The 23636-nt window shown below is 49.1% G+C and overlaps 1 protein-coding gene across 1 annotated transcript; it reads right to left on the reverse strand.

Moving 5' to 3' along the window:
* Positions 1-13199: 13199 nt before the first annotated feature.
* Positions 13200-21030, reverse strand: RHBDD2 (rhomboid domain containing 2). Its single transcript, XM_084881566.1, has 4 exons — positions 20827-21030; positions 18144-18551; positions 16663-16813; positions 13200-14373 (listed from the first exon to the last, which is right to left on the reverse strand). The coding sequence occupies exons 1-4, from the start codon at positions 21008-21010 to the stop codon at positions 14019-14021; spliced, it is 1098 nt and encodes a 365-aa protein (XP_084737692.1). The 5' UTR covers positions 21011-21030; the 3' UTR covers positions 13200-14018.
* Between the last annotated feature and the right edge of the window lie 2606 nt (positions 21031-23636).

The raw sequence follows: 23636 nt of genomic DNA on the forward strand, positions 1-23636 counted from the left end.
GAGACAGAAGAGTGAGGCGCACTCTTAAGTCAAACTTCAAGCAGGGATGCTCAGCACAGAGAAAGTTTCAAGATCATCACATGTAATCTCCTTCCTCATTTTACAGATGAGAAAACTCAGTCTAGAGAGGTTGAAAAATGTGCCCAGTCAATGGCATGGTTTGGACTAGAGCCCTCTGTTCAGCATCCCTATCCAGGGCTTTTCCTACCTCACCACCAGCTCCAGGCCCCACACCAGTCCTTCCCCTCCTCCTTCCCCCAGAGTAGGATGGGATGAAAGGCACAGCAGAGCCTTGCCAGCTATTGCACCTGCTCACTGAGGTTGGCTTTCACCATCCTGCCCCAGCCCTCCTTAGGTCTCAGTTCCAGGTCACCTGATCAGTACAGGCATAAAGTCTTTTTCTCTTCTTGCCCCAAACCACACTTCCATCATAAGGGTAAGGAGGGCTGGGGCAGCTGGACTGCCCCCTCCTAGAGCTCAGCCTCTGGCCCCTACCTCTCTATCCTGTCCTGTCCCCATGCTGAGGAGGCACCCACCTGGGAAGATGGGAATGTGGGTGCCCCTGGCAGGGATGATCAGCTGGGGCAGATCCTGTGAGAAGGCCGTCCTGCCTTCCCAGGACTTGAGCCACATGGTGGCCTCTTATGGGTCAGAGGGGTGTGGTCTGGGGGATTAAGGGTGTAGCCCAGGGTACCTGTATCTGAGAAATATCCCTACCCTGAGTGCTCCTAAGCAGGCACTGAAGGCAGCAGACTAAGGCTAGGTTTCAGAACAGTCCCTGTCTTGGTCAAAACCTTCACCCCTCCCAAAACAGCACAGAAACCCCATCCATCCACACCCTGGCTTTTCATGGGGCTAAGAGCAGGACCCAGGGGAGTGAGGCTATTTGGGAGGGGTGAAGGTTTTGACCAAGCTCCCTGCAGTCCTCTCTTGGGGGGCTTAGATTCCTGCATCAGGAGCCAGACAGGTATGGCGGCTCCCACCCAACTTTGGGACCTTGGACAAGTTGTAACACCCCTGAGCTTCAGTTTCTTCATCTCTAAGAGAAATAATTATAATATTTCATAGGATTGACACTGGATCTGTCATGTAGGTACTCAATTTCTATTTGAATGAATGAATGAGTGAGTAAGTAAATGAAAGAATGAATGCATGAATGAATGAGTGAGTGAATAACAAATGAACATACAGAAAGGTGACTAGGATGATAAGGGATCTGGAAACCAGACCAAATATACCATAGCAACCTTATTTCTTTTTTTATTTTTTTTATTTTTTAATTTTTGCAATCTTATTTCTTAAACAGCTCACCTTGCCTGATCCAGACATACCTAAGGGCTCTCCTCTTTTCCTACCTCCATCTATGAATGTTTCACCACTTTGCTCTCACTGTCAGGGTGTGATTTCCTCTCAGTCCTGCTGGTTGACTCCCAATGGACCCTGTGCCCAGATGATCTCCTCAATGGCAACTGGCTTAAGAGTGACACATGACAAGGGTATTTCTTGGATCACATGATCTCACACATCCAGAGGAAATAATGAACAACATAAACTGATGAACAAAAACAGACACAGAGAAAGAGAAGCAGTGATCAAACTTCAGAGGGAAAGTAGGGGAGGGTGGGGGTAAGGGGGAGAAATAAACCAAAGGACTTGTGTGCATGCATATGGGCCTAGCCAGTGGCCATGGACAACAGGGTGGGGGTATATATGGGCAGGGGTTTGGGATGGGAATGGGGGGATGAGGACAAGTATGTGATACCATAATCAATAAAATAAAATAAAATAAAATAAAAGAATAAAATGAAATAATATAAAGAATAAAAAAAAAAAGAGTGCTGAAACCGGTTTGGCTCAGTGGATAGAGCATCGGCCTGTGGACTGAAAGGTCCCGGGTTCGATTCCAGTCAAGGGCATGTACCTTGGTTGCTGGCACATCTCCAGTAGGGGGTGTGCAAGAGGCAGCTGATCGATGATTCTCTCTCATCGATGTTTCTAACTCTCTATCCCTCTCTCTTCCTCTCTGTAAAAAATCAATAAAAAATATATATTATAAAAATAAAAAAAAGAGTGACACATGACTGGTTTCTGGCTAATAAAACAGGTGGTAAGGTCTGCTGAGAGGCTGCAGAGAAGGGGTTCTTGACTCCCCAGAGAGACAGACACTAGAAGAAATAGCCCCTTTCTGCCTCTGGATATTGTCGTGTTGCGTTGTGATTCCCAGAACTTGTACAGCGTCTTGTGACCATGAGGGAAACTGGCCTGAGCACAATGACAGCGATGAGGACTATAGAGCAGAGGATTCCTAAACCATTGGTCACACCATGCCGGACACCCACCTTGCCTCTAGACTTCTTTCCCTAGAAGATAATGAATGTTAAGCCAATTAGAGTTGGGGTTTTGTTATTTGAAGTTGAATGTATTCTACATAATCTTCTCCCCAGACCTCACTTGCATCACTCCCCATCACCAGTCAGCAGAACCTCTACTCATATGCCCAACCCTGGGCTCTGTTCTTAGGACCCCAAGATTACCCAGGCACTGTATCTGTCCTGGGAAGCCTCATAGTTTTGAAGGAAGGGACTGGCAGGTAATTAGATGGCTACGAGCTTGTGAATGGAGCCTGAGGGTGTCTGGGGAAGGACACACTAACTGTCCTGGGCAATTTGAGAAGGGTTCTGGGAGTTGGCATTTGTGGTAGGAATCTTATAGGCAGACAAAAAGAATGTGTTTCAGGCAGAGCTATTAGGGTAAATGAAAATGTGCAGTTTGCTTAGAGGACATTTAGGCCCATTGGGGAGGAGGAGAGTGGTGAGCAACAGGTACATTTTAGATCAGAAGAAGCTAAGTGTTCAGGAGAGAAGTGACAAGGATCTCACCTGGGTAGGGCCAGTAGTGAGAACTGGTGACAGGCATTGTAGAGGCCCAATACTAGGCCTCAGAGACCGAGGGAGACAGTAAGCGTGAAGGGCTTAGGGTAGAAGAAGCAACAGAAGAGAGACTAGATGAAGCTCTGTTATCTATTTGCCTGACAAGGTGATTTAAGCCAGTGTTTTTCAACCTTTTTTGGGCAAAGACACACTTGTTTCATGAAAAAAATCACGAGGCACACCACCATTAGAAAATGTTAAAAAATTTAACTCTGTGCCTATATTGACTATATATAAAGTAATTCTCTTGAATAGGAATCAAATAAACACAAAGAAAGTATTTTATAATTACTTTATTATGAAATATTAAGTAAACAAAATAGTGAAAAATTATAAAATTCTTGTCTTGTCTGCACCTACGGCACACCAGGCAACATCTCGCGGCACACTAGTGTGCCCCGGAACAGCGGTTGAAAAACGCTGATTTAAGCTATTTATTCTCTCATTAGGGAGGAGAGGTATAAATCATTTGCTCTGAAGTGTCCTTGGTTAGGGAAGATAAGGTCTTGCGATTCACTAGCTTAGCAATTTTCAATCTTTTTCATCTCTTAGCATACATCAACTAACTACTAAAATTCTGTGGCACACCAAAAAATATACTTTTTGCGAATCTAACAAAAAAAAAAGGTATAATGTTGATTCATTCACACCAGATGGCTATTGTTGTGTTCACTGTTGTCATTTTTTTTGTTTGACCAACTAAGGCAAAAGAGGTCAGTGCCCCTGACTAAATAGTCAGGTATCGCACGTTTTAAAAATTCTTGCAGCACACCAGTTGAAAATCACTGCATTAGCTATCTGTGAATTAAATTGTTTGGCCTTATTTAATTCTTATTCTTGGGGGGAGGGGTAGAGAGAAAGAGGAAGGGAGAAAGAGAAACATCAATTTGTTGTTCCAACTATTTATGCATTCATTGGTTGCTTCTTGTAGGGTGAGACCCAGATATGATTTGGGACATGCTTATACTGACAAGGGATCGAATGTGCAACTTTGGCATATTGGGACAATGCTCTACCTAAAAGAGCTGTTTGGCCAGGGCCAGTTTAATTACTTTGTCTTAGGTTTCCCATTTGCCAAGAAATTGCCTTTCTTCTCACTATCCTGCCCCACGCCCACAAATTGTGTTCCCAGCTGATCATTACACTTCATCACACTGTTGTAATAAAATGGATCCTGGCTGTACCCCTGAAGCCTGGCACAGTGATCAGGGCCAGAGCTGGGGTGTTCTGCCACCTGGCTTCAATCCTCACTTAATCATATCACCTTCGATAATAGATTTTGCTTCTCTGTTTTCTCTATAAATATGCCGATGATAGTAGTTCCTACTTCACAGGATTGTTGCAATGACTAAATGAGTCATTTACCCAGCAAATAGTTATTGAGTGCCTGCTATGTGCCAGGACAGGGAGAACCAGAACTGTTCTAGGCACTGGGATTAAATCTCTGATCTCATTGGACTCCAATTCGATCAAAGTATACTGATGGCCTGCTGAGTGCCAGAAGCCAGACATCTGGTGACATCTGGCCATGGTCTACAGCCTTTGAATGCCACCAGCCAACAAAGGGGTGCATTTGGAGCAAGACAGGTGGGCCAAAGTGAAGTCTGGGTCTTTCCTACATGCCTCAATGACTCTTTCATCAACGCTCATCTACCAGGGAGAACAAAGCCAGATCTCACCCCTCCTTTTCTCAGGCTTTCCTAGCTCTGGACCTTGCCTTTTAGGACTGGCAAAGAGGACAGGCCAGGCTTCCCAAGGCCCGGGAGCTTGAACTGTTACCTAATGCCACTGGGCTCCTCCCAGGGCCAGCAGCAACCTGAGCTCCAGCCACTTTCTCCCTTTGTCCCCCACCGCCTTCCTGCAACCTGACTCCAGCCAGACCTCGGTTCTCAGGAAAGCAGAACCTTTCCCAGGTACAGAAGGCTCCAGGAAGGCCTGGCATTCTTGGAAAGGGAGCGGCCCAGGGCCTGCAGGGAAGCCCAGGCTTCTCCCATCACCACTAGCATTGACTCCAGAGACAAATTCAGCCTAAACATTCCAGGGGGCTTGTGGGACACCAAGAGGGACTGAGCCACATTGGCTGGAGAGGTGGGGGTGGAGGCCAACACAGGCAGGGCAGGCCAGAGCAGCCTGCACCCCAGCAAAAAAGTCTCTGGGGGAATGGGATGCTGCTGGTGTGTGGGATTTGCCTTCACTCCCTGTGCAGCCTCAGGAAAGGCTTCTTTCCCTTCAGGCCCAGAGGGGTTCACAGGGCCTTTCCAGCACATTCATTAGTGACTCTAGGCCAAACCAGCTTGTGAAGGTCTTTTCCACGAGAAAAACTTCCAATATGCAGTCCCTGAAACATGCTGTCTGCTTCCTCAAGCTTATCCACCCGCTCTCATGTTAAACTCACACACAGCGATGCATCCACCGCAATCTCCCCAGGCTGCTGCTCTCGTATACACTCTCAAAACTCCTCCATCCAATCCAGGCTACTGCAGGGAGGAAGACTGGTGGGGGTGCTGTTATTGGAACCTCCTGCCCTCTCCCCCACGTCCCAGGAGAGGTTCTGCTCCCTCCTCCCCTCCCTCTTTGCATTTCAGGTAAGGAGAAGGGAAACCAAATTAGCAGGATTTGACACCTGCAGTTCAGGCCAGCTGTCTTCTCTTATAGCTCGGGGAGGGACATGGGCTCACTGCTGTCCCGGTACCCTGGCCAAGGTGGCAGGGAGCTTTGCTTCCCCTGATAGAGCCCTCGGGAAGTCAGGGCTGAGACAGCCTCCTTCTCTCTCTCTATCTGCCTGCTTCCTCAGACAGCAGAAAGGGAAAGAGTGTGGAGCAGGTGAGATCTGGGAGAGTAGGATATCTGAGCTCTATCCTTCCATCTGGGGAAATGGTCTATGCCCTATCTTACCTCTAATGCCAGGTAACTTTTCCATGCACCTGGAGCCCTGAGAGTAATAGAAGAGGAACCACACCTGGGAGTGTAGAACAACAAAAACAACAGAGGGCTCAAGGGCTTTAGATTCATTTTCTGCCAAATCAGGAATGCCCCTGGCCGAAAGCCCGTGGCCATAAGCCAGTCCATCGCATGACAGGCCTGGACCTGCGGAGAGCCAGTTCACCCTGTGGTAGAGACTTCGGGCCCCCGAAGGGCCAGCTCTGCTTGTCCCTAATCATCCAACCTCCTTGAGACCCTTGAGCCCTGGGCTCACAGGAGCAGCTCCAGGAGAGAGCTCAGTTTCAGCCTGGCTCTGTCACTAGGCAGATTTGTGTGGCTCCCTTCAGACCCTCGCACCAAACAAGCAGGAACTCCACAGGATCAAGACCAAGTTCCTTAGGCTTGGGACCCCCATCATGGTGCCTGTGGCCTCTCCATGTTCATGTCTTTGCCGGCCCTGTGGACCCTTCCACACCTAAGTTCCTGGCTAGACAGACGGAACACATTTGTCCTGAAATAAGCTGTTCTTTCCACCTGGAACACCCTTCTCTACATTCCACTCTGCGAGGGCTGCTCAGCGCTCCAGGCCAGGTTCAGGGATCAGCTCCTCTGGGACACCATCCCTGGGCCCCGAAGGGCTGACTGCTCCCTCTCTGTGCTCTGCAGTGGGGAGCAGATGTCTCTTCTGGATCTGGTAATCCTTTGGGTTTCATCTGCCTTACCATATGGCACTGGGACCAGGCCTTGTTTGTTTGTATGTCCCCAGGCCCTGGAATGAGGCCCAGGATGCAGCAGGCGCTCAGTGATTATTTGATGAGAAGTGAATTAATGAATAAATTAGTAAGTAAAAGGGTGAGGGTGGACATTGTCAGGGGTTAGGCTCCCAGGATCTATGTATGGCCCTTGACTCTGTGTTCCCTGTGGGCCAGGTGGATAGGTCACTGGGCTTAGAGCACTGAACTGAGCATGAGTATGCCCTCCCTCCCACACCCAAGTTGCCCAATGCAGTTTCCCAGGGTGATAAGTACTGATTGAGCAACTACGGTGTGCAACACCACGTGCCATCTATCTCCCACCCTCCAACTATTCTGTCCTGTCCCTGGAGCCTGCCCAGCCCATTCCCACTGGGCCTTCTACTCTTTTTTTTTTTTTTTTTTTAATATATTTTATTGATTTTTTACAGAGAGAAAGGGAGAGAGATAGAGAGCTAGAAACGTCGATGAGAGAGAAACATCGACTAATTGCCTCTTGCGCACCCCCTACCGGGGATGCGCCCGCAACTAATGTACATGCCCTTGACCGGAATCGAACCTGGGACCTTTCAGTCCGCAGACCAACGCTCTACCGCTGAGCCAAACCGGTTTCGGTGGGCCTTCTACTCTTATTCCTCTGTCTTCATGGAGTGCTCTTTGTTCTGATCCTCTCATGGCTGCTCCTTGGATTCTTTCAGGTTTCAGCAAAAAAAAAACTCATCTCCTCAGGGAGGCCTTCCCTGATCTCAAGTTGCTGCTCTCTGTTCTCATTAGCCTGTTTAATTAGGATGTTCAGTGAATGCGCTGTACCATGCTAACTCATATTTTTCTTGTTTATTTGTTTGTCTGTTTACCAATTGTCTTTCCCTCCCCCACTCCTCCCACAACACAGGTACGTACACATTGTTAAGAAGGTGGCATTTGGCCATCTTGTTCACTGCTGCATCCCAGCACTGGAATAGCTCCTGGCACACAATAGCTGCTCAGTAGATGTTTAGTGGATGTTCAGTGAATGAGTACAAGTGAATGCCAGGCTTCTGGGAAAAGGGTCCAAGCCAGACAGTCTAGTCCTCAAGGAGTTCACGGTGCAGCAGTCAGACAGGTACCCAGAAAAGGCTAAAGGAAATTAATACAATTTGCCACCACTGATAAAATCTTTCACTACCCACAGAAGCTGCATTGATTGCACATCACGCCAGGTGCCTCTGTTCTTTAATGTTCACAACTTCCCTAAAGGTAGGAATTACTATTTCCACTTGCCGGTGAGGGAGCAAAAGCTTGGGAGATATGCCTGCCTCCAGGTCAAACAAGAGAAAGAAGCATGGTTTTAAGCCCTCCCCTCTTTAACATACACTGAGTGGCCAGATTATATTATGACCACCCCATCAGTACTTTGTTGGGCCACCTTTTGCCTTCAATGCTGCGGCGATTCTTCTAGGCATTGACTCCATGAGATGTTGAAAGGTGATGTGAGGAATCTGACACCATGCCTGATGAATAGCACTGTCCTGTTCTGTGAGATTTGATGGTTGTGGAACCAGCTGCCTGATGGCTCTTTTAACTTCGTCCCACAAATGCCCAATTGGATTGCGATCTGGTGATGTTAGGGCTACCTAAGCAAGGTAAAGCCTTCCTTATGTTCTTGAAACCACTCCTGCACAATACGAGCACCATGGCATGGCGCATTGTCTTGTTGGAAGAAGCCATCTCCATTGGGATATGCCATCAACATGATAGGATGAACTTGATCAGCAACGATACTTAGGTATGTTGTGCTATTCAGACATCGTTCCACACGAATTAAAGGGCCCAAATCATGCCAGGAAAACATGCCCCAAACCATAACACTGCCCCCACCAGCTTGAAAGGTTGTACTCATGCATGTAGGGTGCATGCTTTCATGCTGTTTCTGCCAAATTCTCACTGTGTCATCTGCATGATGCAACTGGAAACGTAATTCATCGGACCACATGACTTTTTTCCAGTGCTCGGCTGTCCAATCCTTGTGTTCCTGTGCGAATTGGAGACGTTTTATCTTGGTAACAGCAGACAGCAAAGGTGTTCCAACAGGCCTTCGGCTTCCATATCCCATATGATGCAGTGTACGGCTAATTTGCCTACAAACATCAGGTGTTCATAATAATCTAGCCACTCAGTGAGTGTGTCTGTGTGGGGATGGATTGCAGAAAGGGTAGAGGTCTAACCCATCCAGCCTGGGGTGGGGGACTCCTTTCTGCTGTCCGCTGCCCAGGGAGATCCCAGGCTGCAGATGGGGTTGGTTCTGTGTGTCCTGCCTACAGGGCCTGATGGGAGAGGTCTCACCTGCTCTTACCCAAGCTCCCGGTCTCTCTCCCAGAGTTCCCAGTCATCTTGGAAATGTTTGGAGTGCTCCCACATGCCAACCCCCCCCCCCCCCCCCACAGAAGAGTCTGATAGCAGAGGGCCTCAGGATAACTCCTGAACACTGGGACCCAGTGTCTATGCCTGACCTCCTGGAGTCAGCACCCCCAAGCGAGCTCAGCTGGCTCACATGAGAGTCCCTACCTCCTTGCAATCTTAGCTGTTCACCAGCTCACTCCTCCATCCAATGACCAGAGCGGTGGAAGGAGCAAAAACAAGTCAGGAGACCTGAGTTCTGTGCTGGCTCTGTTACAGATGCACTGTGCGTCCTTAGCCAATAACTTCCTCTCTCTGGGCCTCCCTATCCTGAATGCAGTGTGAGGGCTGGACTCAGGATCTTTTACAGAGTTCCCTCAATGTTTGATGAGCCTAATTCATAGCAATGGCTCCTGATGATGCAATTCCAGGAAGGATATGATGGGCAAATGGAATGGGAGGTTTAGAGGACTTTCCAGTTGTCCTGCTCATTATGGGCCACAAATGGTCACACCTGCTCGTGAAGTGAGCCTTTCCGGAGGCGTCCTGCCAGCTGTATGGTTATCTCACACAGTGCCAGCAGCATGGTGTGTTTGGGGAAAGACAGGAAGGTGGTGGGGACAAGATTGGGGAGGTAGACTAAAATCATGCTGGACAAGGTGGAGGGAGAGGGAGTGCTTGCTTTGCTCTGTGAAGTAACATGTATATATGCATGCAGGTACAGCGTGCACTTGTGCACAGATCAACTTACGCATGATTTTGTGCATGGATAGGTATGAATACATGTAGGTATGTGCCTTAACCACATACATGTGCATTTTTGTGGGTGCATATCTACCTGTTTGAACTTAATATATGGATGAGGCCCCAGATTTGTGAGCTCAAAATGCGTGTTTATGCCAGTGTAGGGTGTGTGTCAGCATCAGCAGGGGTGGGGGGGCCTGGGAGGCCTGAGGACTGCATGGTTCCAACTGCCTTGGACATTGGGAAGGCCCGAGCTGTCCAGAGCCACCTCAATGGGCAGCCTGTCTGGCCATTGGTGCCTGGGGGCTGCAGCTAGGCCCCCAGGAGGAGGAGTTCCATTAAGCTGGCAGCTTTAGGATGAGTTGGTCATGGCTCAAGGGCACAGTTGGGCAGGCAACTCTTTGGAGATTTTCCTGGGGGAGCAGATCTAGGTACAAACCGGAACCATGGAGCAAGGTTCCAGGCGACTTGTGATCTGAAGATAGCCCCAAGCTTCAGGTCCAGATTAGGATGCTGCTCTTACAGCTAACAACTGTCTAGGCATGGACATCAGAGCCCAGGAAGCATCCTGGGATAGAGGTTGGGGTGGTCCCCTTGTGAGATTCAGGAGCCCAAGGGTCCAGCACCCACTCTGATGGTCAGCTACCCTTCTCTTCCCTCCCCCATTCTGTGCTTGGGGAAACTTCATCCTACTGGATTGTCCTACTTCCGACCCTACTCTGGATGCTCCCCCCTCCCACTCCCTGTGAGCAAGCAGGCACCTTCAGGCAGGACAGGAGCACTGAACTTCAAGTGGGAACGCTATGTGTATGTACACTGGTACACTCTCAGCTTGGCCACACTCTCCTTGTGGCTCCAGAAAGTCATTTGTGCTCTATCTAGGCTTTGTTTCTGTCTGTCCAACCCCACTGGCCAGGGCCTCAGGCCAGGTTCTCCTCATTTCCATCTTGGGCTACTGCAACCATTAATTTCCTGTCCGCCCCTCAGCCTCTGTGCTCCAGTTCTCTGCCCCACCTACTGGACCCCACCTTCCTGTCTTTGCTCACACGGTCACCCTCTGTCCTCCTGGTCCCTCCCTTGCCTGGTTAACTCTCCTCCTCCCAGAAGTCTCTTCTCTGACTCTCCCAGGTGGGCTCCTCTCAGACTAACTCCCCACAGCAGGTCTCCCTTAATGAACTAGGAGTGCATGGAAGGCAAGGCTGGTTCTTTTCCATCTTTATGTTCCCAAAGCTCAAGACAGGCCTGGAACTTGGTAGTTGCTCACAAAGTATGTGTTAAAAGAAAGAAAAAAGATAGAGGGGAGAAAGATAGAGACACGTGTTGAAGGAAGGAACCCTTGCAGAATGCTCATTATGTGCCCTTTCACTGTCCTAGGAGCCAGCTGTTTTCCTCCCTTACCCCCAGGGCTGAGGAGCATAGCAGGCCCCTGGGGAGGTTCATAGAGGGCTGTCATAGCGCAATTCTGCTTCTCTGCTGCCTCCTGCTGCTGAAGAAAAGAAACTGCTAGAAGTTTCTCTGGCTGCAGTGTCCTGCCCTGCGGTGGGGATAGGAGAGACATTTTTTGGAGTGCAGGGAATAATGGCTCTCCTTTATGCTGAATGTGCTGTATTCTTCATTCTCCGAACAACAGCCAGAGGACATGGTTGGTGCTGTCCTTCCCTCCCTCCAAAGCCCACTCTCCATGGAAGGGTGTGAGCTGCAAATCTGATTCCCAGCTTTCCAGGCTGGTCAGGGGGCCTTCTGAGCACCTGGAAAGTATCGCTGGATTACAATTCTTTGTTTATCCATTCCCTGTCCCTCCCCTCACACCTGGCCTGAGTTACCCCCAAAGGCAGGGATCACCTGTTCATTTGTTCAACAAATATTTATTGAGCATCAGCCTCGTGTTGGGGGTTCTCTGATCTCACTGACCTGGGTGGATTTGGACTTTCATCTCAATCTTTAGCTCTGACTTGAGGATTGGCAGGCACTCTGTTTTCAGACATGGGACACACTAGTGGATGACTCAATAGGAAAATGGGGAGGGGCTTTGGATCCCCTCTAGGTCCTCTAAAATGTATGTTGAAGGGAGAAATGGCCCCTCTGACCTCGGTCCAGGCTTCCTGCTGTTAGCTGTGGCCAGACCAATGAAAGCCCAGAGGAACAGACTAAGAACCAGTCTCACAGCAGTGTGGCAGGGGCCCAAGTCAGGGGCTGCTGCTGGCTGCACTGCATGGAACTCCATGGAACTGCCTCCTTGGAACTCCACTAGTAAAACCAGGGCAAAGGAGACGGTTGGACTCAAGGACCTCTGAGGACCCTCACAGGTCTGTTACTTGGGGACCTGTGAGAGGGCCCCTGCCAGACCAGGAAATGGAACTAACCACTGGTGATCCCAAGGCCCACGGCTTTCGCAGCTCCACAGCACAGTCTACACAGGAAGACAGACACGGGGGATGCCACCCTGCCACACTGGGAGCAGGTGCCCTCTCATCTGCTTCTGGGTCCAGGCCTGGGACTGGGGTGGAGGGAGAATGTTTAAGGAACACATAGCAGCCTGTGTTCACTGAATGACACCATGGGAAAGGTGCCAGATGCGGTTGGAGACAGGTCCCAGGCCAGGCCCTGCCAGACCTGCTCTGTGACTGCAGAAAAATCCCAGCTGTAGTCTGGGTACCCAACTTCTCAGCTAGCATCCCTACTTCACAATCCCCCTGGGGAGTCATCCTCTGTGCTTCATCCCCCACCCCCTTGTCTAGAGTAGGTGTCTGTCACTGTCTGCCCTCATCTGGACTGGGTGGATCTAAAGGTGTCTTATTGCCTATAATACCAAGAATGTATCAAGGAGCCAGCCCAGAGTAGGCTATCTGGCTCCTGGAATTAACAAATGTCATGTGTTAGGATATTCATGAAAACACCTTAAACTTGGCATGCGTTCTCAATGTGAGCCCGCTGCGAGGAGCTCCGGGTGCTGGCTTATAGAAGCCATGCGCTCCCCTCAGGCTCACAACCTGTCCTGTTCTGCATCAAAGGAGCCCCTCCACCCAAAACTACATTTCCTGGGCTCACTTGCCAAAAGGTTCCTGGTTAATTTGGCCCATGGGAGACCCTGATGCTAGAGGACAGGTGGAGAAGTGAGGGCTCTTGCTTCAGATGCCATCACTGCCAGTGCCCGTATCACCCACTCCTTAGTATAAGGTCTTGCCAGGGAGTCCTTCTTGTGGTCCCACTTCTGGCTCTGGTAACACCCTCTCCTCCCTAAGAGTTATGGCTTCCTGCTGTTGCCAATCTCAAGGTTGCCAAACCTTCCTGTCTGCCCTTTTAGTTCTCCAAGCACCTTTGCAGCTCATTTCCCATATCAGATCCCCATCGGGTGGGAGGCCATTTGCCTGACTTGACCCCTGCTAGATCTTTCCACTTCACTATCACACCCCACCATCATCCCTGCCCAAATCCTGCTCTCCATATTCCCCAGCCAGATCACACAGACCACAAACCAGGTTAGAGGCTGTTTATTTACACAAAGGTAATCCACACTATGTATCCACCAGCATGCTGCTGCGGTTCACATTGGTCCTTCTCACCACTTCTAGGGCAGAAGTCTTAAGGAGCGGGGAGTGAGCAGTCACTGCAGGGGAAAAACACTACAAATGCCTGCGGATTGCCGAGCACACCAGCTGGGAGGTCCCAAAGGACAAACACAGACACTGTACAGTCAAGAGTACTATACACAGTGACAAGAAGGAATTGCAAAATTGGAACTGACCACTGGTGGCTACTGACAACCAAGGAGCCCAGCTGTGCCACTACAGAGCTAGGCATCGTCATGTAATCAGTCTTGCTTCTGCAGCTACAAAATGGGGACAATAAACTATGCTTCACAAAGTTGTCATGAAAATGAAATAAGGGCCTAACTTGTTTGGTTCAGTGGATAGAGGATCGGCCTGCGGACTGAAGGGTCCCAGGCTCAATTTTAGTCAAGGGCACATGCCTGGGTTGTGGGTTCGATCCCCAGAAGGGGGTGTGCAGGAGGCAGCCAATCAATGATTCTCTCTCATCATTGATGTTCCCCCCCCCCCCTCTCTCTCTCTCTCTCTCTCTCTCTCTCTCTCTCTCTCTCCCGTCTCCCTTCTTCTCTGAAATAAATAAAAATATATTTAAAAAAATGAAATAAGGACATATAGCAAAGTACTCACAACACAGAGCCTGGCACAGAGGTGCTTAATAAATATTTTTTTTTTTGTCAAGAAAACCTTAGTTCAGGAGGATCTTCTTCAGAAGATCAGATGTAAGATAATTTCCCTAAAATTTCCCATCAAGCAATCAGAACCCTTGAGCATTCCTTGGACTTTGTAGGCTCTGGAGTGGGCAGGGCCCTGGAATACTTAGTGGCAGGGCAGTTGAGGGGAATGAGGGGCTGGACCCCTAAGGAGACTGCTACAGAACCTGGGTAGACACAGGAGTTAGGGGCTGTGCCAAAATGGTTCTGCACGTAACACAGGCCGGAGGCAGGCTGGTAGGGAGGCAGTCTGGGTATGTGCCCACGAGCACAGGCTGGCCAGGAAGCTAGTTTCTGGCCATTGGCACGCTGCAAATGGGCAACAAGGGGGAGTGGGAACATGTGAGGGCAGCTTCTTTGTGTTGGGTAGGAGCCGGGCACAGGGTTCAGCCTGGAATGGAACAAGAGAAAAAATGGTCATTCAGCTAGAAATGCCAAGGCACACAGCATCCTCAGCTGTCACTCCACAAGAGAAAAGCTTGGGGTCACCGTGCGACTTCATATTACAATGTGCTTTGGACACTGCTGCAACGGATTCTTAAGTACTAACCAGGGAGAAAGATTAAACTCAACCAAACAGAAAACAGATGCCCAGAGAGGGAAGGTCCCACTCATGGTCCAGCAGCAAGCCAGCAGGAGGAAGGGCTATTGGGCTCATGAGTGAGACCACCCGAGTGTAACCTACTTGCAACAATTTGCAAACTGGGTGGAGATGGGGACCAGATCACAGTAATCAGCGGCTGGCTCAGCAATTCTACCCAAAGAGAAAGGATCCATTCCTGTGGGAAGAAGGGTAGGAAGGCTCTAATGGGGTAACAAAGGACTTGGGCCCAGGCCTGGTCTGCTGTGAGATTTTCTACCTGCGATTTCAGGAACACTCACTCACTCACAGCTCAGTCCTGGCTGGCTGAAACCAAAGCGACAGGTGTGGGGAGCTTATCTGTGCTGAGGCTTAAGACCCCAAAACAAACACTTGTGGCTGAGCCTGTGAATGGAGGCACAGCCTAAGTTTTATCCTCTGAACTTTTGTGTGAAGTTCCAAATATGAAGAATGAGTGCCAATACCATTGATGTCTGTTAGGTAATGGGACTAAACCTGTGTAGATTGTAATTAAAACCTGACCTTACAAATCAAATGTACAAGTACTGACACCAGATACTTAATAGGACTTCCAGGACATTTTAAAATGTAGAGGTTTTGGCCTACCAGAAAAGAGCCTCTAGGGAGGCAAAGCTGTCTAGACAGCCATGTCAACTGCCCAAACACATACAGTAATATTGCCCGTGTGCCTTGTCAGACCATCTGGCACTGTCCTGTTCTGGGTACCTATAGCAGGCCAGGATAATGAGGGACCAAACATGGGAGGAACTGAAAAAGTTACCATGTCCCCCACCCAGATCTGAATGTCACGGTGAAGCAGGATCACAACTGGCACAGTGAGTTACAGTTATAGAGAGGTGACTGCAATTCAACATGAAGAACTTTCTCATCAGGGGCTGCCTTGGAGTGAGCTCCCAGCCACTAGGGGGCGTGAGTTAGGACTGGGTGACCTTGACCACAGCCAGCTGTTTCAGAGGAGACTCTTTCACAGAGTGGGAAATTGCATTCCAGGACCCTTAAGTCCTCTCTAGACTCCATGAAAACAATTAAAAGTCCAAAAGCGGCAATTTACCTCATTTTATATTTAAGCAGTCTCCCACACAGTTAGGCCTCAGGAATTACTTGTCTGGAGCAAAGTCGGTGAATGCGCATTTTTTATTTTTGCAATTATCCACCTCCCCAAATATGTGCTTTTGAAAAAATGGTCAAAGGGCTCTCAGCCTGTGAAGGCTGAGAATGTCCACCTCCTGAAATAAAAGCAGCCTCCAATTTATCCCAAACCCCATATCCAGGCAGTCACAGAGGACAAAATCTACCTCACAGATGGCCGAAGGCAAAAAGGGGCCACTGGCATCCTGACTTCACAGTGGGCACTTACTTTTGGAGGAACCGTGTCATCTGAACATGGACAGCAACCCGAGGAGGACAAGAGGCTGACAGAGTGGCACAGTGGAAAGGGAGTAAGGAAGACCTGGAAGCAGGGGACCCTCGCTCTAGACTGAGCTCTCCTGCCTGTGTTACATGGAGAAAGACTCTTATCCTCTTCGGGCCTCCTCTCTAAAAGGGAGCAATGAGGCTACAAGAGCTCTGACAGTTTGCTTACACAGTTCATTGAGAGTTAATGAGTCTGGACTAGAAAGAGTAAACCACCTTCTCTTGCTAGGTGGCCAAGAATACCTGATCTCTCATGTCTTGGGGGGTGCTACCTACTAAGCCCCTAAGTGAGCTGTGTGGCCTCTCTGTGCTTCTTACCAGAATGCCATGCTAGAGCCCAATCCAACCTGCAGAGTGCTTGTCAGTGCTGAGGGCTGGTAATAACACTGTGTAGGACCACTCCCTCAAGCTGGCTGTCACTCACTCACAAGTGCTTCGAATGCCTTCCCCCTTCCCATTCCTGCTCACTTCCTACTTCAGATGCAGTTGGCCAGAATCTAGAGTGCTCAGAAGACATCTGTGCATAGATTTTCTGGGCCCAGGGCGACTCACATCCTGTTCCTCTTTTCCCGTGACACTGAACTAGTCACACCATCTACAGGCCCTGGAATTGCTTTAATAAGATTTAAGAGTTCTGTAACTTACTTCCGGTTCTGGGCTGCCCTTCTTTCGGCAGACGAACTTGAGATGTATTTGAATGTCGTAATTTTCCTCATAAGGTAGAAAGGGAACTCCTTGTCAAGCTTCAATGCCTTTCTCTCTGAGATGTCAACGGGACAGCAGTATGTGAGGCTATCTGATGTTGGCATATTAAGGAAAATTGGAGGCAGCTAAAGAGAGGAGTGCCGAACATTCCCCAGAGAAGAATACAGATTCCCACATTTAATATACAGGGGCTTTAGTCTACCATAAACTCTGATTGGTTTTTCAAGCTCAGGGGAAAACAAATTTTAAGTTTCCATCCCCTATACCTCAGAGGGAACAAGGTCCAGCAAAAGGAGAGGGCAGAGCCCTGGCCGGTGTGGGTCAGTTTGTTGGGCATCATCCTAGGCATGGAGGGGTTGCAGGTTCAATTCCCAGTCAAGGCACATGCCCAGGTTACGGACTCAATCCCCAGTGGAAATTGTGCAGGAGGCAGTCAATCAATGTTTTGCTCTCACATTGATGTTTCTATCTCTCTCTTCTTCTCTAAAATCAGTAAAAATGTATTAAAAAATAAAAAATAAAAAATAAAAGCAAGGATTGGAGAAGCAATATATGCTATCCACAGGAAACAAGCTTTGAATATAAAGACATTAAAAATATAAGGACGAGCCCTAACTGGCTTGGCTCAGTGGATAGAACATCAGCCTGCACACTGAAAGGTCCCATGTTCAATTCTGGTCAAAGGCATGTACCTTGGTTACAGGCACGTTCCCAGAAGGAAGCGTGCAGAAGGCAGCTAATTGATGTTTCTCTCTTATTGATGTTTCTAACTCTCTATCCCTCTCTGTAAAAATCAATAAAATATATTAAACATGTGTGTGTATATATACTTCTGGTCAAGCTTCAATGCAAATTGATTTGCTTCATGTAAATCCCAATTTTAAGAAAGTAGAAAGTTGGAATAATGATTAGTATCAGACAACGAAGATTTTAGGGCAAGGATATTTTTTCAATTGATTTTTTAGCGAGAGTGGAAGGGAAGGAGAGAAAGGGAGAATGAAACATCAATGTGAGAGAGACACATTGATTAGTTGCCTCCTGCACTTGGCCACAACCAGAACGGAACTGAACCTGCAACTTAGGTACTTGACCGAACTCAAACCCGAGACCCTTTGGTACATGGGCCAATGTTCTAACCATGGAGCCACACCGGCGAGGCCTAAATCAGAATATTTTAATAACTGGAAACACTAAGCTGGCATGAAAAGAGAGCTATATTGATATTTTCCAGAGGAAATTCCAGCTTAGAAGAGGGAAGCAACAGATCTACCCAAGACCGTGAGGTTTTCAAAGCTGAAAGCTTTAACCCAGATTACCTATATCTGACGCCATGGCTCTACCTACATGACCCTTCTAGACTCTTCAACTTGGTTTACTCTTTGGGATGTCAACGTTCTATCATTCCCTTCTAGGAAGGATACATGCTAGCCCAACTCCAAGTCCACAGACGTTAATGAGAAAAGAGGTCTGAGGAATGAGCCAGGAGGCACACACCAGGAGCCATGGCACCAGTATTGAGGGTACAACCACGCCGAATACCAGGGCCCTCCTCAGCCGGGAGTGGACAACACTGACTCCCAGCATGGCAAAGGCCACTGGGGTGAAACCTCTGGCAGGCTCCAATTCCCCCAACCTCAACAGCGATGACATGGTCTCAAATGACAAGTAGATCATAGCAGAGATGAAGGCGAAGAGCACGGTGAAGAAGCAGTGGCGGACGGTGCCCACGGTTCTCTCGAAGTTGCCAGCAAAGCGCCAGATGATGACAGCACCACAGAGCAGGGAAACTGGATTCTCATAGACAAAGATGTAGGTCACCAGCCTGTAAACTGTAGAGGGAGATGAGTTAGAGGCCTGACAATGGGTTGCTCCAAGGTGGGAAAGACAGGTTACAACCCACCTAGAAAAGGGGGAGTAGCTCCTAAAACAGAGCACCGAGAACCAGTGAAAACCAGCCAGGAGCCAAGATAAGCAATAGGAAGCAACAATGATCAGAACCCAAAATAGAGGCATAAATGTCTAAATCCCTGCTCTTTCCCACAACTGGAATAAGTCTTATCAGTGACTGATTTCCATGTGGGGGGAAAAAACAAAAACACTTTTAGCACAAAATGGTCTTTGAATTTGTAATTTGCTTTATGCCCCTTTTTAGGTTTTAATACTGACCTATCTCACCAGGCAGTTTGAGGGTTAATTAATTGTAACAGCTTCAGGGTGGATTGAGTGGGTGTCCCTTAACACTCTGTATGCCAGTCTCCTCGGCTGTAATCCTGACCTCTCCTTCCATAGTGGCTGTTCAGAGGAAGAAAAAAGGGACCATGAATTATTTTGTATCTATAAAGATCACTATAATCATATCTAGTAAAAGGCTAATATGCAAATTAACCATCACTCTGTCACAAAGATGGCAGCGCCCACAGTGGCCGGGGCACTGGACGCTGGTGGTGTTGCCCGGACCATGAGCCCCAGTGTCCTGTGTACCCTGGCCCGCAGAAGGAGGGTGGGCGGGCCTCTGGTGAGGCCAGCCGGGGTGTGGGATGCTGGCATCGTTGCAAGCCGGGCTGAGGGACCTCCCCTCCCCACCCCCGCTCATGAATTTTGTGCACTGGGCCTCTAGTCTAAATATAAAATTATCACTAATAATATAGGTGTAAAACTGAGAAGTCTTGCTTACCCAATCCTACAGGTAGAGTGACACTTTATGTGCAATAAGACAACAAATTATTTAACTTTTCTAAAAGCAGACATGTCTTACGTACTTTTATCCTTGTAGGCCAAAACATTAAACTGAAGAAGGGGGACTGGTGAAGTGACAGTACTAGTGGCCTTGGAGCCTAAAGACTTGGAGTGGAATCTTGGTTCTATTATGTAAGGGAAGGCTGAACTTAGTCAAGTCCCTGGGCCTCCCTCTTGGCTTATTTCCTCATTGTGAAGTAACAGATTACACTTGAGGCCTTCAGAGGACTTTTATGTGTCTAATACTCATATGCCCATGAACTCCACACTCAGGGAAGCTGTAAATTAAAGAAAAAGGGGAGCTCAGTCTAGGCTGACATTTTGCATCTGTCTATGACGTCTCTGTATCCCAGCAGTAGGGGAAAGCTTTAGATTTGAACAGGGAGGCAGGTTGTAATCCTCAGCCAGGCCATCTCTTTGTTGGGCTTCATTATCTGAAGGGTACATCATTATTTGTCAAATACTTCCACAGCTAAAATTTCAAGTATAATGTGAAGCTTCTAGAAGCAACTCTATATGATTTGGGGATTATATACCCCAAAGCCCCATTTCCAAAACATCAGACGATGGAAAAGAAAAACCTGGGTTCTTGTCTCAACTGACTTATCGTTCTGTTTCTCTGCATTAGGCCTCAGTCTCATCTGAAGCGCAATAATAAAGCCTAAATAATGGGATCATCGAGAGGATTAAATCACGTGAAATTGCTTTGCAAAACAGCAAGTCATATACATTCCCCACCTCCTCCCCAGAAAAGAATGGAATTTTTATGAGCAAATGTTTATACGCAATTGCTCTGGAAATTTCTCTCCCCCAAAGAAATCTAGCCCCTCCCCCCATGAGCTGGGAATCGTGAGTCAGGATTTAGATACAAACGCAGAATCAGAAGAAATTCCAAACCTCAACAGGCCAGTTCGCTTATACTGGGGTAGCCACAGATAAAGCCGTGTTGTCTTGAAGACATGAGGGGAAAAAGACATTCCAGTGGGAGGGAGGGAGGCCCTAAAGCAGACCTGAGTGTGCGTGCGTATGACAAGGGAGGGGGAGGGGAAAAATCCTCGGATCGTGCGCATGGGTGAAGGAAACCTGCTTCCTAGCGAATGAATGGTGGGGGCCTTCGTCAGCCCAGCGGAGACAGGGAAGGGAACACATGAGAGTAGGGAAAAATTGCAATGACGGCGGAGGGGGGCTCCGGAGAGACAAAGGCGTGGAATGTGGGGCTGGTCCTCCAGGTGGAAAAGATGATGATGATGCGGATGGAGTGGCTGGAGGGAAGGCCTGATGGCGCGGGTGCGGGGAGGCCAAAGCCCAGGGCCTGGCGAGGGCGGAGGAAAAGAGCTGATACCAGGCTCTCGAGCCCGCCCCGCTCACCTTGCCAGCCGTGCAGGTAATCGGACCGCAGAGCCAGGCCGGAGGGCGGCAGGGTCGGCTGCTCCAGGAGCAGGAGCATGCGGGGCCCGGACACCAGGAGCGAGATCAGCACCGTGAAGAAGGTGGCGGACGGCATCTCCATGCGCAAGCACCAGCTTCGACGTCCGGCTTCCGAGGCCGCCATGGCCACCGCGGCTCCTGCGTCTGCAGTGCGCCACCGCTGGCTCCTTCCGCCCCCGGTGGCTGTCACCCCGGCAACAGCGGGGCAGGCGGCCGGAAGCTCCGCCTCCCACAGGCCCCGCCCACCTCGAGCTGCCCAATCCGGTTACGGGGACCAGCCTCCCACACGCATACGCAGTGGGGAGTCCTGCCTGCACCTTCTTCCTCCGAATGGTGATTTGTGTTTCATCTCCGCTCTAGGTACCAAATGACTATTGTCCCTGGTGCTTTACAGAACATTTCTCTCCCTCCCCCCTCTCCCTCTTTCCCTTCCTTCCTCCCTCCCCCTTCTCCCTCTTTCCCTTCCTTCCTCCCTCCCCCTTCTCCCTCATTCCCTTCCTTCCTCCCTCCTCTCCCTCTTTCCCTTCCTCCCTCCCTCCCCCTTCTCCCTGTTTCCCTTCCTTCCTCCCTCCCCCCTCTCCCTCTTTCCCTTCCTCCCTCCCCCCTCTCCCTCTTTCCCTTCCTCCCTCCCTCCCTCCCCCTCTCCCTCTTTCCCTTCCTCCCTCCCTCCCCCTTCTCCCTCTTTCTCTTCCTACCTTCCTTCCCCCGCTTTCTCTCCCTCCCTCCCCCCCCCCCTCTCCATACACCCCCGTTACATGTGTTTATCCCGGTTATAGGGATGAGGAAACTGAGGTCTGGGGAGGTCCTGGGTCATTCAGTTAAATGGCAAAGGTGGGATTAGAACTCAGGTCCTCCCACTGCTAAGGAACAGGTTGGGGACCGGGACACCTATGCTATGGCCCGGATTTGGCCAAATGTACAGCTGGGGCAGCCTTCCGTGGCTGGCTGGCTGGTGGGAGAGGCAGGAACGGGAACTAAAGAGGGATTCTATGAAGGCACTGAAGTGTTAGGAATGTAATATGCCACCTTAATAATCAAGCACTTGAAATTAGAAACGCAAATTTGCCAGAGAACAGCTGTTTTTAAGGTAGAACACTGGAATATTGTTTCCCTGATTACAGATGCTCTAGAAGTTGAGGCAACTTGCCCAAGATCCCAAGTGGGACATGGTAGTACTGGGATTTGAACCGGGCTTGGTAGGCTCCCAAGTTCTGCCCTTTTCCCTCTATTTCCCTCTCATGTCCTGCCTCCGACTGTAAATTTGACTTGAGGCCACACAGACTACTGAAAAAAATAAATGCTTCGCAGTCTGTGCTGGATATTCAGATTCATTCTCAGGCCCTACTCTGCCCCTTCTCTGTAGCTTTATCAGTGTCTGTGTTCCTTAAACATCAGAAAGAGAACCAGAGAGTCTTCTTTTGTGTTTAGTACTAAAATATGAGCATAATTTTCCAAACATAAATATAAAGCAGTGGGGCGTATTTAAATGAATACTGTGTACATGTAAACTGATGCTGCTCATGACATGGGCATGAAAATTAAGGTTTTACGCAACAGGATGCAAGATATAAATCAGGATTGTGGTGGAGCAGCTAGAAAATAGTGGGCGGGAGCTGAGGCTGCTGGAACTGAGGCCTGAGCCTTGGAAAGAGTAAGGAGGTGGTGGTCCCATTCCTCTGTGCCCGTCAGGCCATTCCAGGAGTTCTGGGTCTACTTCTAGACCCACATTCTGAAAAAAGACGTGGGAAAACTATAGCGTGTCCAGCAAACAGTGACCAGGATTGGGGGGGGGGGGGTGGGAGGGGAGAAAAAGGGAACAAAGAGACTTTCCTTTCAGAATGGGCTTTGCTAGAGGAGAGGGAGTAGATAGATTCTGTGTTTCTCTGGAGGGGAGCCCTGAGGCAGAATGGTGGAAATGGCACAAGGTGACACACGCTTAGGAAAGAACTGTCTGACGGTTTGGGTTGGCCATCCATGGAATGAGGGGCTTCCCGGGATGTGCAGGCAGAGGCCATCCGGTGATTTGATGAGAATGTTGAAGAGTGGTTAAAGGTGGAACTATATGCCTTTTAAAATCTTTTTGGATCTTCAGTTCTAAGACTGTTAAACAAACACAGATGCATATGGAGGATACACTTTAAAGGATACACTTCCCAGAGGGTTGAGGATAATCTCATTTGGTTTGGCAGAATGTGTTGTGATGACTACACATATCCTACAGCCAAAGGCTGTGAAGTCGAATGCAGGGAGCACCCAGAGGTCTCCTGTCTCTGATTTTGTCTGTCTCTTTGATTCTGCCTTCCTCTCCTCATTTTTTTCTAGTTATGCCTCTAGAAAACCCAAAAGACCTTCCTTAAACTCATAGGGATGAAGAACTGGAATGAAAAAACAGAAGCTCCTTCAGCAGGAGGGCATGGGGATGGGCACCATGGGACTATGAGGTCATTTTTTATCCTATCTGCTTTGCCCTTGGTCCACAAAGAGACTTCCAGCCTCAAAGGAGCCACCCAGAGACACCTCTGTTTACAGTCCTGCTGGGCATCCTCCTGTGTGGAGAGTGCCCGGTTCTCCACATGCCAGACTTTGAGGCTGGAGTGTAAGTGACTTCTTGGGGAGCGCGCACACCAGTGTGGACATTTCTAGCTCAAATCTGTCAGCAAATGCTGTCATCTCTACCTGCAACCTATTCCTCACCCAGCAGCCTGGGGACTTTATTAAAAAGCAAATTAGAGCCCGGTCGGCGTGGCTCA

Source organism: Pipistrellus hanaki (assembly GCF_964339955.1).
Source record: "Pipistrellus hanaki genome assembly, chromosome: 4".
In the NCBI taxonomy this organism is placed as follows: domain Eukaryota; kingdom Metazoa; phylum Chordata; class Mammalia; order Chiroptera; family Vespertilionidae; genus Pipistrellus; species Pipistrellus hanaki.